The sequence below is a fragment of the Pseudonaja textilis genome, chromosome 6 (assembly GCF_049901715.1).
Source record: "Pseudonaja textilis isolate UNSWEBS1 chromosome 6, rPseTex1.2, whole genome shotgun sequence".
In the NCBI taxonomy this organism is placed as follows: Eukaryota; Metazoa; Chordata; class Lepidosauria; order Squamata; family Elapidae; genus Pseudonaja; species Pseudonaja textilis.
In genome coordinates this window covers 62,393,544-62,407,696 of record NC_141995.1, presented here as the reverse complement: position 1 = coordinate 62,407,696, position 14,153 = coordinate 62,393,544, and the positions used below count along the sequence as shown (strand labels likewise).

The 14,153-nt window shown below is 45.6% G+C and overlaps 1 protein-coding gene across 2 annotated transcripts in view; it reads left to right on the top strand.

Moving 5' to 3' along the window:
* Positions 1 to 7,441: 7,441 nt before the first annotated feature.
* Positions 7,442 to 14,153, top strand: part of RAB28 (RAB28, member RAS oncogene family) — a 61,105-nt gene continuing 54,393 nt past the window's right edge. For both annotated transcript variants that reach the window (XM_087936702.1, XM_026700074.2), the window contains exon 1: positions 7,442 to 7,608. In XM_087936702.1, the coding sequence (XP_087792828.1) occupies positions 7,528 to 7,608 (81 nt within the window). In that variant the 5' untranslated portion in view covers positions 7,442 to 7,527. The remainder of the gene's footprint in view (positions 7,609 to 14,153) is intronic.

The window sequence follows — 14,153 nt, the reverse complement described above, 5'->3', positions numbered from 1 at the left end:
AAAAGTACCTTTGGGACAATCATGACTTGAGAATCTCCATAGAAAAACGATCCGTTGATGGAAGCTGCTGCAGGAACTCAGCCCACCGATGGTCTCTGTCTCCTCCATCACTCTAGGACAGGGTCTCCAACCTTGGCCACTTTAAGACTTGTGGACTTCAACTCCCAGAATTCCTCAGCCAGCTGGCTGAGGAATTCTGGGAGTTGAAGTCCACAAGTCTTAAAGTGGCCAAGGTTGGAGACCCTGCTCTCGGATGTCTGTGAACTGATGGAGCTCCCTTCACCCTCTTCTAAACGGAGCCCACCTAACAGGATAGTCCTCTCTATGCGGAAGAGAGTCCACTTAAGCGCAATGGGTCCGAGTCCCAAATCCCTGCAGTTACCTCAGAGTAGCCTTTGCTTCTCGACTCCCCCGACCTTACCAAAGGAGCAGCAGCCCGGCTGCGATCTGGGGTCTGGGAGGGAGGAGGAGGAGGAGGAGGAAGCGTCCAGCTCGGCCTTGCCTGGTTTCGTCCCCACAAACGCGGGCCGGGATGGTTATGATCACCTTAGGGTGATTTTAAAAAGGAAAGATTTGATTTTAAAAAAGGAAGAAGTAACTGGGCAAAGAAACCAAGAAAGCACTGCAGCTGGGTGTGTTTTTGGCTCCATCATCCCTGGAGGAAAACAGCCGAGGCGGAGCGGGTGGGGGAGAAGCCTCTAAGGAAGGCAGGGTCTGTTTTGCTCTCTGGGTCCAGGCGGACGTGGGGAAGGGAGCCCGACCTTTTCCCTTTCCTTGAACTTTCGAGATCTCTCCCCAAAACGCAGCTCCTCTTCTTCAGGCGAAAGGACTCGAGAAACGCTCCAGTCAAAGGCGCCAAATGTCCGAGCGGTCACCGAGCGGGCTCTGCTTTCCGCGGACTTTGGCAGCGACACGGGCTCATCCTCGCTTCCCCCCACTTGGCTGAAGGAGTCCATTTCCTGGGTCAGCACATGGCACCGACCAGAGGAGTTGAATTCACACGGGCACGTTAATTACCCCAAGACCTGACCCAGGAAAACCCTTGCAGTGAGCCGGATAAGCGAGTGATGAGCAGGGCGCTGCCAAGTCCGCGGGGAAGTGGCACCGAGGCGGGGGCGGCAGTTGCTGCCCCTGCACGCTCCTCCCCGGGCCGCTTGACCCTTCTCTGTGCGGGCCTGGCCTCGGGCCTCGCCTCGCCAGGCACCTTGCCACTCCCAAAGGCGGCCCCGCGTCGCCCTGTGCAACGGAAGCTGGAGGAGAGGCTCGGGGGTCCAGCGTCCCCTCTTCAGCCGCCTCCCGCCCAGGGCAGCCCAGCTTCTCTTTCGGGAAGCGCCGGCCCTTGGCTGGAGCTGCCCGAGGGCGCACCGGGGAGTAAGCGCCACCCTCCGCCGGCTCTTATTGCAAATGCCGGCACCGAGGAGCCAGAACCCCCGCTGTCGGTTGCCCATCCTGGTCCTCTGCTGCGCGACCCCGGCAGGACCACGCAGCAGCCCCCAGGCAGCCTCGCTCTTCCTCGGGCAGTAGTTTTACTCGGGGCGGGAAGCCGGGCGAAGCCTCCGGAGTGTCCTTCGGAGCGCGCCAGGTAAGGAGCGGATTAGGCGACCGGAATGTTGCTCTGTATGTATTTTCCCCGGAGTCTCCAGTTCCTGCTTCCCCGGGCGCAGTGAGGTAAGCCATTGGTCGCATTGCACTAAGACATCACTTGACTCGTTTGGTTTTCGGCCCTCGGATTATCAGTAAACTTTAGTTAAAAGTAATGATACTCCGGTTATCTACTATTTAACACACTGGATTAAACGATGGCTTCATGTGTTGTGAGCCCGACTGGATTTAGGTACCGTAGTAAAACCTGTTTTGCTTAGCAGTGGTTTATATTGTTACATGTTGGGTGAACCAGATATAAAAAGGCCACTGAGGTAAAAATATATATATAAATTTACCCTGGAGTAGATCCCATCCCAAGGCACTGAATTGCAGATACTGTGGGGGGGGGAAATGGAGGTGAGGACTCTCTCCACAGAGAGGCAGGTGCTGATTGCAGAAGAGGTGAGGGTGAAATGATGGATAGTTGAGCCAGGTAGACGGCTGTTGATTCCACCTTAATAACGCAGGATGCCTGGAAGTCTGATACCAAAGGAAGATGCGGAGATCTCTTTCTCTAACTTTGGGCATTAGAAAAAGAGGATGTCTTGGTAGCAGTAATGTTTCTGTCCCTTGAATATTGCAAGTAGTTGTGGAATGAGGGCCGAGGATTTTCTGCAAGGTTTCTGAGGCTGATCTGGAGACACCTCTCCAAATCCCTGTCCTTTCTGCGCACTGTCTTCTGCGATGGTGGTTCCTGCTGTACCTTGAAACGCCATATACAAAAATAGCCTTGGAAGAGAGTGGAGGGGGCATTGATTTCTTTTTCAATTTAACTGTACAGCTTATATGCTATATTAAAAGGTGAAAAGAATTCTGAAGTGATGTACCGTATACCATGCAAAAATGTTAGCCAGTTGTGCAAGACAGCTGTAAATTAAGAATGCTTTCAGAAATGAAAATGTTAATTTATTTTTATCAATTAACAAAATGGAAAGTAAATAAGAGTAATCAAAATCAAAATTTGGTGTGACTACCCTTTACCTTCAAAACAGCGTAAATTCTTACAGTTGCATGAAGTCAGGGCTTTTGTAGGATGAAAGTTAGGTGTATGATGAACCATGATTATACCAAGCAGGTGCTAATAATCAATTTCATCTGTAGGTTGAAACAGTCAATTGAAACAGAAACAGCTGTGTAGGGGTTTAAAACTGAGTGAGGAACAGCCAAACATTGCTCTAACGTGAGATTGTGGAAGACAGTTTCATGTCACAGGTCATACACCATGACCAAACTGAGTACAGAAACAAGACAAAGATAGTTATACTGTGATGCGAGTTCTCTCCCAGGCAGAGATGTCAAAGCACACTGGGAGTTCAAGCTATGCTGTTCAAGGTCTTTTGAAGAAGCACGAAGAAATGGGCAACACTGAAGACTGTGCAGACACATGGATCAGCCAAGGAAAAGTAATGCAGTAGATGAAAGACACATCATGTGTATTTCCCTTTGACATAAGATGTCCACCAGTTGCCATCAGCACTGAACTGATGCAAACCAGTGGGACCCAGTTATACCCATCCATTGTGCAGAGAAGCCTGTCCAGAAGTGGTCTTCATGGAAGAGTTGGGCCCAATAAACCATACCTCTGATGTGGAAACAAGACTAAGTGACAAAACTATGCACAAAAAGATAGGAACTGGGGTACAGAAAAATGGCAGCAGGTGCTCTGGACTGAGGAGTCAAAAATTTGAAATATTTGGCTGTAACCGGAGGCAGTTCACCAAGTTTGGGCTGCATTTCTACAAATGGAGATTTGGTCAGGATCAATGATGTTCTCAATGCTGAGAAATACAGGCAGATACTTATCCATCATGACGTACCACTAGAGTTGTTTGAGAACTGTGGAAGTGGTATTTAACATCGCTCTCTGGCAATGTGCATTTCCGTGGCAACACTTCAGGGCCATCTCTGAACTCTTTTGTAGGCGTCTCATCGGTGGAGTGAGCAACCAGCAGTGCTTTGAAACTCAGTCGTTCCAGTATAGTGGAGACCGGCTGGACGTGGCTTGCCCCACAGACACAAAGAGAGGTTCTACAGTGGAGGTTAAAGGAGTCACCTTCCAAATCCATGGGGATTTGGAAAAGAAAGATTTGAGGAGAACTGTGTCCAATCAAGGGACAGTGGGCATAATAATTGGGGCTGCTTAAAAGGAGAGTTAAGAGCCGGGAACCTGTGAGGTTTGCTCCTAGGATGACAGCCGTGGTAGGTGACTACTGTGTGGGTAATTGTTTGTATACCTCATGTTGAGTAGGATCTGGGTGGAGAGTTTTGCATCAGTGGTCCTCCCCCTCAGTGAGAGGGATTAGTGGGGAAGGTGTGCTTGTTGCGAGGTGCGGTTGGAGAGAAGGTGTTCTTGGCGCTGAGATCTTTTGCTAGAACACCACGGGGACCCCCTCCTTCCCTGGCCACCCCCAGGATGTCTGTGATTGGAGGGGGGTGGCAGAGCCCTTGGCTCTTCAAGGAAGGGGACTGGAGGGGAAGAATAGTTTTATCTTGAGGAATGTAGGGTAGAATCACAGTGGTGACAGGCAGGGGGGATGCTCTGGGGGCCAGAGGGCAGGCCGTTTCAGGGAAGATACCCCCAATGTGAAATATTGATGGTGTGTTCCGGCCTACTGAACTCATCCTCAGTCCTTAGACATCATACCCCCCCCTCCCTCCCCCCGAGGCCCTAGCCAAGGCCCCAGGGCAGGGGAGCTCTGCCACTTGCTGTAATAATCCTGGGGGCTTTCCTGGCCTTTTCTTCACGGCTGCACACATGGTACAACTCTTGACATAGTCCTCAATGTCTTTTTTCATTTTCGGCCACCAAAACTGCCTTTGAGCAAAATGCAAGGTTTTCAAGTAACCGAAGCGCCCGGCCTTTTTAGAGTCGTGGCTTTGTTGGAGGACTTGGAGAGTTAGGCTTGTGGGGAAGTTATAATTTTGAGCCTTTCCAGGCTAGTCCCTCTCTTAGGATCAGTGCCTCCTTGTTGTCCCTGTACCAGGATCAGCGGGGCGGTTCATTTTTCAGTCTTTGGGTCATACCGTCCCCTTCTGTGGGTTTCTGTCACCCGGCCTGGCCACAGATCATGGCTTGTGAGGCAGGCTGCGGGGAGGAATCATGGCATGGACCACTTCTTCGTGTTTGCTGTCATATTGTGGTTTGCATGACCCAACATCTGCCAAGAGGTTTTTCCCTCCAGGAATGTTCTTGAGCTTGAAGTCGAACCATTTGAAATACTGGACTTGCGGACTTGCTTAGAGTTTTTAGAGTTTTTAGCACGTCAGGGTTTTTATGGTCGGTCCACACTTCAAACGGGATATGGCTGCTCTTAAGAAAGTGTCTCCAGGCCAGCAGGGGCCATCAGACTACGTAGGCTTCTTCTTCCCGTACCACCCACCTCCTCTCAGTCTCTTGTCAGTTTTTTGGAGATGTAAGCACAGGGTTTCAGGTTCCTGTCTGCGTTTCTTTGGAGTAGGATGGCCACAATGGCCATGTTGCTGGTTTCAGCCTGGATGATGAAGGCTGTTCTGGGTCAGGCTGCTTAAGGGGTGGCTCTTGGGCAAACAGGGCCTTCAGCACCTCTAAAGCCCACTGGCATTTAAAGTCCAATTTAGGGGATAGGGCTCGATGGTTGCAGACGCTCCCCCACGTCTTTGACAGTTCAGTGATTGGCAAGGCGATCTCTGCGAAAGAGGGGATGAATTGTTGGTAGAAGTTAGCAAACTCCAAGAAGCTCTGTAGCTCTTTATGGGTGCATGGGGGTTGCCAATCCAGGGCCGCTTTAAGTTTAGCAGGGTTCATCTCAACTTCCTCGCTTGACACTCGGTAGCCCAGATAGCCCAGGCGTGAGTTGTGGAATTTGCACTTTGACAGCTTAGCCTATAGTTTAGCCACAAGGAGTTTTTTCAGGACTTGGCACACTAGTTTGATATGTTTCTCTGGGGTTTCAGGGAAGATGAGAATGTCATCTCAAGCACACTAGAACTCCTTTTTATAGGTGCTCATGCAGCACTTCATTTATTAGCTGTATAAAGATACCCCCCCAGAAATCCGAAGAAATTGGAAATTGGAAGCTGTCTAGGGGACAGTGGAAGGCAGCCTTCTAGTAATTGCCTCATTTTATTTGCACTCTGTAGTATGCTTCCCAAGCTTGGTGAATATCTTTCCCTTTGCTATGTGGGCTAGATGTCCTTCATGAAGGGGCAAAGGGTGTTTTCCATGCACACTACATTAATTCCTTATAATCTCATTGACCCATCTTCTTTCTGAAGAAGACTGGGGTGGCCACTCTGGATTTTGCAGATTGTATAAATCCTCGGGCCAGGTTAGTGTCGATGTAGTCCCTTAGTTCAGCCATCTTCCTTGGGGTCATGGAGTACATCTTCGGTTTGGGTAGGTTAGTCCCAGGCACAAAGTTTATGGCGCATACTGTGGGACATACCAAGAGAAGGAACTGAATAAGTACAACATGGAGGACAGAAAGGAAAAGGGGGTGGGGGGCACCATGATTGAAATCCTCAAATATATTAAGGGTGTGAATAAAGTTCCAGAGGGCAGTATTTTCCATATGAAGCAAAAATCAAGAACATGGGGAACATAACCTCAAACCGATTAGAGAGAAGTCAGAACATGTTGGAAAGTATTACTTCACAATAACAGTAGTGGAAGGATGGAATAAACTTCTGGCAGAGATAGGGAGTCACTCATCAGTAACTGAGTTTAAACAGGTCTTTCATCTGACAAAAATTTAAAAAATAAAAACAACGTAAATAAAAATAATTAAAAACTAATAAATAAAAAACCCTCAAAGGGCAGAATTGATGGACCACTGTGTCTTTTTCCGCTGTCTATGACACCTGTGGCCTAGGCTGATCTTCCCTTCTGGCTGGTCTGGAAACTGCTACTTTCGCAGTTCTGGATTTAGAAGTTGCCGTGGTATAACGTTATTATATTTCTTGGGCATAGGACTTTATGCCAACCAGTGTTAACAATGGAGCTTTTCTCTTTTTCTGTAAAGGGTCACATATATATATATGTGCTCTTACAATGGTATGTTGGAACTTGTAAGGAGCTTTGAGTTGAGATGGTTAAAAAGAGCTCCCTTCTTTAATAATTACATGGGCACATGAAGACTAGGTGTTTTTATCAAAAAAGAAAGAATCGAGATCAGCTCCTAGGATCTCCATGAACATTACTTTTCCTATTCAGGACACATTCCTGGGCCCGCTTTTTGCTTAGGTCACCACCTGAAATCTCCTGGCGGTCTCCCGTCGGTTCCGTTATTTCAGAGCTGGAGAGCCGTGCAATACGATCATCAAGCACTTACTAATATTAATAACATAATGTCTGGGGCTGCCGATGTCTATCACATGCATTCCCGGCAATAGGTTCCTACGGGCCGGCCAAAGGCTTGTGCAGATGAAGGGCACGTCTCTACCGCCCGTTCCCACAACCATCGGTGGCCATATAGGCAGAGAGAGAGAGAGAGAGAGAGAGAGAGAGAGAGAGAGAGAGAGAGAGAGAGAGAGAGAGAGAGTGTGTGTGTGTGTGTGTGTGTGTGTGTGTGTGTGTGTGTGTGTGTGTGTGTGTGTGTGTGTGTGGCATTCAGCTCTGTTTTTGGGAGAAACCATCGATGTAGAGGGGGGGGGGGGACTACGTCAGTGCAGGTATCACGGGCAGCCTCGGTTCATTTTTCGCCTCACTACCGAGCCTGCTTCCTCCGCACGCCGCCTTCCGCTGCCGTCCCTCCCCCGCAGCGGCCCCGCTTCCCGCCCCGTCGGCTCGCTGAGGCGTTGGTCCAGCCCAACGGCTCCCGGGCGACAGAAGGGACAAGATGGCGGCGGCGGCGGCGGCGCGGTGGCCTCTGGGCCCCCTCTGAGAGCGGCTCCCTGCGCTGGGCGATGTCGGACTCGGACTCGGAGGGAGAAGGCGCGAACCGGCAGCTCAAGTTTGTGCTCTTGGGCGATGGCGCCTGCGGCAAGGTCAGTCCGGAGAGCGGGGAGGCTGCCGGCCGCCCCCCCAGGGTGTTACCGAGGGCTTTCCCCGAACAAGGCGGGCCTCCCTTCCCGGGGGTGGCGCAAGTCGGGGGCGGGCTCTCCCAGGACTCTGCCCCGGGGCTCGCCGGCCTCTCCGGTCGCTCGGAGGCCCCGCGGTGACAGCGGAGAGGAGGGTTGTATGGTGGCGCAGGGATTAGGCTGGGTGGGAAGGGGGAAACTAATCCCAAAAACATCTCGGAGGGACGATTAAATGAATTCGCTCGGAAAGGAGGTTCATGATGACGTTATTCCCCCTCTGCTAGTGAAGTCGGGAAACCTTTTCCTTCTTAGATGGCACAGTGTAATTTCAACATATACGCTCCATGAGAGCTGGGCCTGTGATGTAAACGATTCTAATTTATTTTGCAATAAAATAGACTCTTCAGTGAATTGAAACAACGTTATTATCCTGGATTAGAAATCTGGGAGTAGGGAGGTGCTGCAAGTTATTCCTTGAAATGAATAAAACGTTGGCACAATGACAAACAATGCAGCATTGATGGCTTTATTTTTCTGCCTCTAGTATTTTCTGAATAGCATTTCCCCGATTTGTACGTGTGCCAATTGTTCTATGCATTGTTTTGCCCGGCCACAGAAGGTGCTTCTTCCAGGTAGAATAGAAGAGGTCGGTTGCCCCAGTCGCCAAGGAAGGAGCCTGGTCGGTCTTAGTAGGTCCACGCATCGGTTGTGAGAGGAGCCCGTTTGGACTGTTCCAACTGGGCTTTTCTATCACCACAACAGAACCCTTGCTATTAGGCAACACAAAACAGCCGTGGGTTTCAAAGAAGTTTACCACCTGTTTGGTGGGCGTGGCTTGGGTGTGCTTCACACGTGCACCAAACGCACACTGCGCACACGCAAAGGCTTTCCTACTGAACCTCCTGCACTCCTGCACCCTCCCTGTAGTAGCTTCAACAGCTGCCGCGCAAAGCAGCTGCGCTTCAAAAGCAGGGAATAAAGATCAGTATGAGAGCCTGGGCGGGCCCAGCAGCAGCTGGTCAGAGAGAACTGGTTTGGTCTCAGCTGATCTTGAGCGCTACTGGCATGCCGGAACTGGTAGAATAGCACCACTGACATAAAAGCACCATCAATAAAGCATGGTGTGGCATATTTGCATTCTTTACCCCAACTATTTCCACAGTTGTTGTAATTTCAATAATAAAAACCTTTGCATGTCAATATGGAACATGCATAAATAAATGGTTACGGAATGGGACAATTCACCACGGCCATCTTGCCACAGCCAACTCACCATGTGGCAACTCGCCATGTGACAATTCACCATGGACAATCCATGTGGGATAACTCAACACAAGCATTATCCGCCACTCTTTCTTTGACATTATTTCCATTAACAGAAGTAAATAACGTAGAAGACACAGTGGTGGATCACATTTATCGAGTTGATTATCCCACATGGATTGTTTGGTGGCGAGATGGTCGTTTGCAAAAGGTCCATGGCAAGATGGCTGCAGCAAATTGGTCATGGTGAGTTGTCCTAGACCCCGTGGCTAGGACCAAACCCTAAACTCAGCTGGGCACATCTCCAAAAGGGAAATACTCCCATCTAGTGTCATCTAGTCTTGGTGGTACACGCCAGATTATCTTGTTCCTCCCTCACAAATGAGGGGACCCTTGTTAATAAACCTGGTGTGCAGCAGCAGCAGCCGCCAAAGACCTGGGCCTCCAAGGGTCTGCTATTTAGCATCAGGTGTGAACTTGGAACCTCAGAACATACTACTGCTATTAAGTATCAGGAGCATCTTCACCTGTGAAGGCCTGCCCTATGGCTCCCATTTCTTCCCCTTCCCATCATTACCTGGGTTGATTCTCCCACTCTAAACTCTGCGAGGTCGTCTCCTATTCCCAATCCTGACTTCCCTGCTTCCTGCACTGTCAACCTTGTCATTACGCCAAGCATACTGACTCATCTCAATCATTCAGTGGGTAGGTGGGAGAATGAATACCAGGATGGATAAAAATCGATGTTTAAAAAAAAAACACCTGGGTTTTTAAAATTTAAATCGGATTTTTTTTTATTTTTATCACATTTATTTTGATAAAATGCTTTAGGAGTAAAAATTTATTTAAAGATAGTTTTCAATTTAAGTTACATTAATAATTTAGTTTATTCAGCATGAAATGGAGATTAGTTATGTAGCATGATGCTGTATATTCTGCAATATTTACATTTTTTTTGTAAACTCATTCAGTGAATCCAAGCTTTACCAGCTAAGATAACATGCACTGCATTGATGCATGTGCACAATTTCACAGTAACCATGAGATAAATCCTAAAGCAGAGTTCAGGAATATTCCTTTACCCCTTTGTTTTGCAAATCTATGTACACTACAAACAGTATGATGGTTTGAAGAGAAATGCATCTGTACCAGGCTCTAAGTTTGAGGAGAAAGGGCAAGGAGTAAAAATGAAAGTGAAACCTTCTAAGCAGCTTATAAACCTTGTGAACTTTCTGCACATAACTTGAAGTGCTTTATTCCTGCCTTGAAGAGCAAAATGGCAGCAAGCCGTAAAAGAGACCCAGTTTGGGAATATTTTAATTAAGTTCCTCTATCTATGCAATGGTGGCCTGAATGAAACAACAGCATGAGAAGTGCTGTGATGAAAGGACCATGTTTGAAGAGACAGGACCTTCAGGTTGGTAAACTTTTTATTTCATCATATTTTTTAGACTGCCATATATTATGCTAAAGCAATTATATGTATGTATGTGTGTGTGTGTGTGTGTGTGTGTGTGTGTGTGTGTGTGTGTATACACACACATACATACATACATACTATACATACATACAGTATATATATATATATATACAGTATATATATATATACACATATATAATATGTTTGTATATGTGTGTGTGTGTGTGTGTGTGTGTGTGTGTGTGTGTGTGTGTAGTATTCAGCTTTGTTCGGGTATTTTCTCACGTCACTGTAGTTGTGCTTTTAAAGTTGTAGCAATGTTTTGGCAGAATCTACAGTGTAGATCACCAATGTCACCCGTCATTGCAAACCTGTTCATGGAAGAATTTGAATCCAGAGCCCTGACCAATGCCACCCACAAACCCAAACTATGGTTAAGATACATCGATGCCACCTTTGTGATTTGGCCCCATGGAAAAGAAAACCTAAACAATTTCCTAACACACCTAAACAGCACACACCCCAAAAGTTCACCATGGAAATGGAAACAAACAACTACCATTCCTAAATGTACTAATCTCCCAAAAAACAGATGGCACACTAGGACACCATATACCAAAAGACAACACACACCAACCTCTACCTCAACGCCCAATCCCACCACCACCCAGCACACATAAACTCTGTGGCTAAAACACTAATTGCTAGAAACAAACGCCTGGCAGACAAGACACACATAAAGACTGAACTATGCACCTGACTAAAGTACTGACAGCCAACGGCTTCCACAAAAGCAAAATCACTGGCTTGATCCACAAAAACACACTGAGACATAATGGAGACCTAGAAGATGAACAGACCTATGGAACAGCTGTCCTGCCCTACATAAGAGGTACTACAGACAAAATCAGTAAGATACTACACAGGCATCACATCAAGACTGCCTTCAAAACAGACAGAAAAATAGCAGCCATCCTAAGAAACCCCAAAGATAAAATTGACCTGGAAAACCAAGGCATATACGAAGTACCCTGTGCATCATGCCTGGTCACATACATTGGACAGACCAATAGAAGAATAAGTACCCACCTGGATGAACACAAAAATGCAGTAAAAAAGCTGGAACACACTTCTTCACTGAAAGCCACAGGTCCTAGCATCAACTTCAATGGCACCAAAACCCTAGCCACTATAGAAAACCCCAGCCACAGATTTATCAGAGAAGCCATAGAGATTGAAAAAAGATCAGAAAGCGTTAGTAGAAGAGATGATTCCACCAGACTGTCAATTATTTGGAAGCCTGCACTCACAAACAAAAAAATCTCCACACCACAAGCCAGGCAAACACCTGGGCACAAACAGATCCCCCCTGATACCTCCAGCTCAAACACACTCCAACCGGGCACCCAGATGAAACCTAGCTTCCTAACAAATGATAGGCGTCCATTTACTCTGAGCCAAGCTGCACTAAAAGCCTCCAATTACAGGAACACAATGTTGCCAGCCAATCAAGACACAAAAAAAGCCACAAAACAGACAGAAGATATTAGAAACACCAATCAAGCAGAACACAGCAAACTCCAAGACCAATAAACACAGACCAAGACTCCCAACCAATCAGGATGAAGAAAAAACCATTCTGGCACAGCAGTAGGCTAGCCCCAAATTTCAAACTGAAACGGCTGTAAAAGTCTGACTCAATGTCGAACACAATACACAAGCCTGATGATGGCAGATGAGATTCTGCTGAAACGTTGCTACAACTTGAAAAGCACGACTATAATGACGTGGGAAAATACCCGAACAAAGCTGAATACCATACATGTAAGTACCCGTGAAAACTTAATGAAATATATATATGTATATATGTATATGTATATATATATATATATATATATGTATGTATACGTATACGTATACGTATATATACATATGTATATACTTATATATGTGTGCTATTGTTAATTGCGTGGCACTGCATTTTTATACAGTTGCCAAAAAAAGAAATAATGACTTGAAATATGCAAATATTACTTTTTAGGCTGTACTGTGTGTGAATACAATGAGAAATTCCCAATAAGCATGGATGATTTAAATAATAAAATAACATTGACTTTTTTGTTTAGGTGAAACCACCATCAACATAAAAGATTCGGGAAATTATCCACTTTCTAAATTGTCACCCTCTTGTTCTATAGTTTCAGAGTTATCTCTCCAGGATAGTGCATCAGTCATATCATTTACACATATCCGCAATATATGGCCTGAAAGAAAGAAACCATCTGGAACCACCACCATAGATAAATTTGCAGATCAGAAAAAGTTAATTGATGAAAAAAATTGCTCGGTTTTATTTATGCAACAAACACTTCTTTCCATCTACTTGAAAACCCATACTTCGTTAGTATGATTTAGTCAGTGAGACTAAGATACCGTCCACCGAAAAGAAAACTATAGGAAACTGCTGGATAAAGTATATGATAAAGAAATTATGCAATGATCAACAAGTCTAGAAGGTAAAATTGTTAACCAAAGTCTTGATGTCCACAATGATCCTATTGTATGTACTTGTATAACAACAGAAGAAGGGAATGTATTCCCTGCAGAAAGAATTGATACTTCAGGAAATGCACACACAGCAGCATACTTAGAAGAAGTAGCAGCAAAAGTTAATATGCAAAAAATATATATTCAAATGTCAAGTATGCAGTTTGGTTATAGAACAGTGCTACAAATGTGTCCAAAATGAGAAGAAATTTAGAACAACATGAAGAAACTACCAAGCTAATAACATACAATTGTGCTCATTTGATGCACCTCCTAGCCAAAGATTTCTTTGTCCCAGAAATAAGGAGTAATTTGTTGAAATTGCCGAATACTTCTGCAACAATCATTTTGAAGCATCAGCTCTGAAAATAATGGGTGGAACCAAGCTAACGCTCCCACAAGGTGTTAGATGGAACTTTGTAGTGGACTTTTGAACAATATATAAAAAACTGGCTTATTCTGATGACTGTGAGCAAACGAGAAAAAATAGATGGGACTATCCCAGCCAAAATCCTCATCATTGGGCTTAAGAGAAATGTTGATCATATGCTGAGCATCCTGATACCTTTTTCTGAAGCTTTAAACAACATCCAGAAAAATATTTATTTTGTTGCTGATGCTGTTGAAATTTGGAAGGAACTTAGGCGAGCACTTAAAAACAGAACACACCGACAAGCAGAAATTACAAGATTTTAAAAAGTGAATAGGACAAGCACCGTCGGCAGCTCATTTTCTCGCAAACAGTCAATATCCAGCACCAGGGTCAAACCTTAAGCGCTGAAGAAGAGGAGTTAGTCATGACATGAGTATCCAGCAATCATCCATCTCTAGTGCCAACTATAATGAACTTCAGAGCTAAAGGGGAACCATTCAAAAAATACATGTTTGCTGAGGAGGTTTTAAAGAAAGTTTCACTCTAAATTGAGAAATCATCTGGGACCCGATAAAGTAGGAAAGCTTGTTTTACTTTTCCAGATCATGAACAAACAAGAGAATGAGTATGAAAATGAGTGAGCTGCAGAAGACTGTGATTGAAGTTTTTTTTTTATGTGTACCCAGCTGATATATTCAGTTTAAGTTCTTTTGTTCGTTTTTTCAAAGATATTTTGTTTATGCACTTCAGTTACTAAACATTGATGTTTAAACAAATACAGGAATATGTAATATGTTATTGTTTTAATTAAAATAATTTGAGTACTTCTCCAACTATGTATGTTTAATCGATTAACCTAAAATCACCGTTTTACTCACCTGACAGCTTAGTCTAAATAGGAAACTTTCG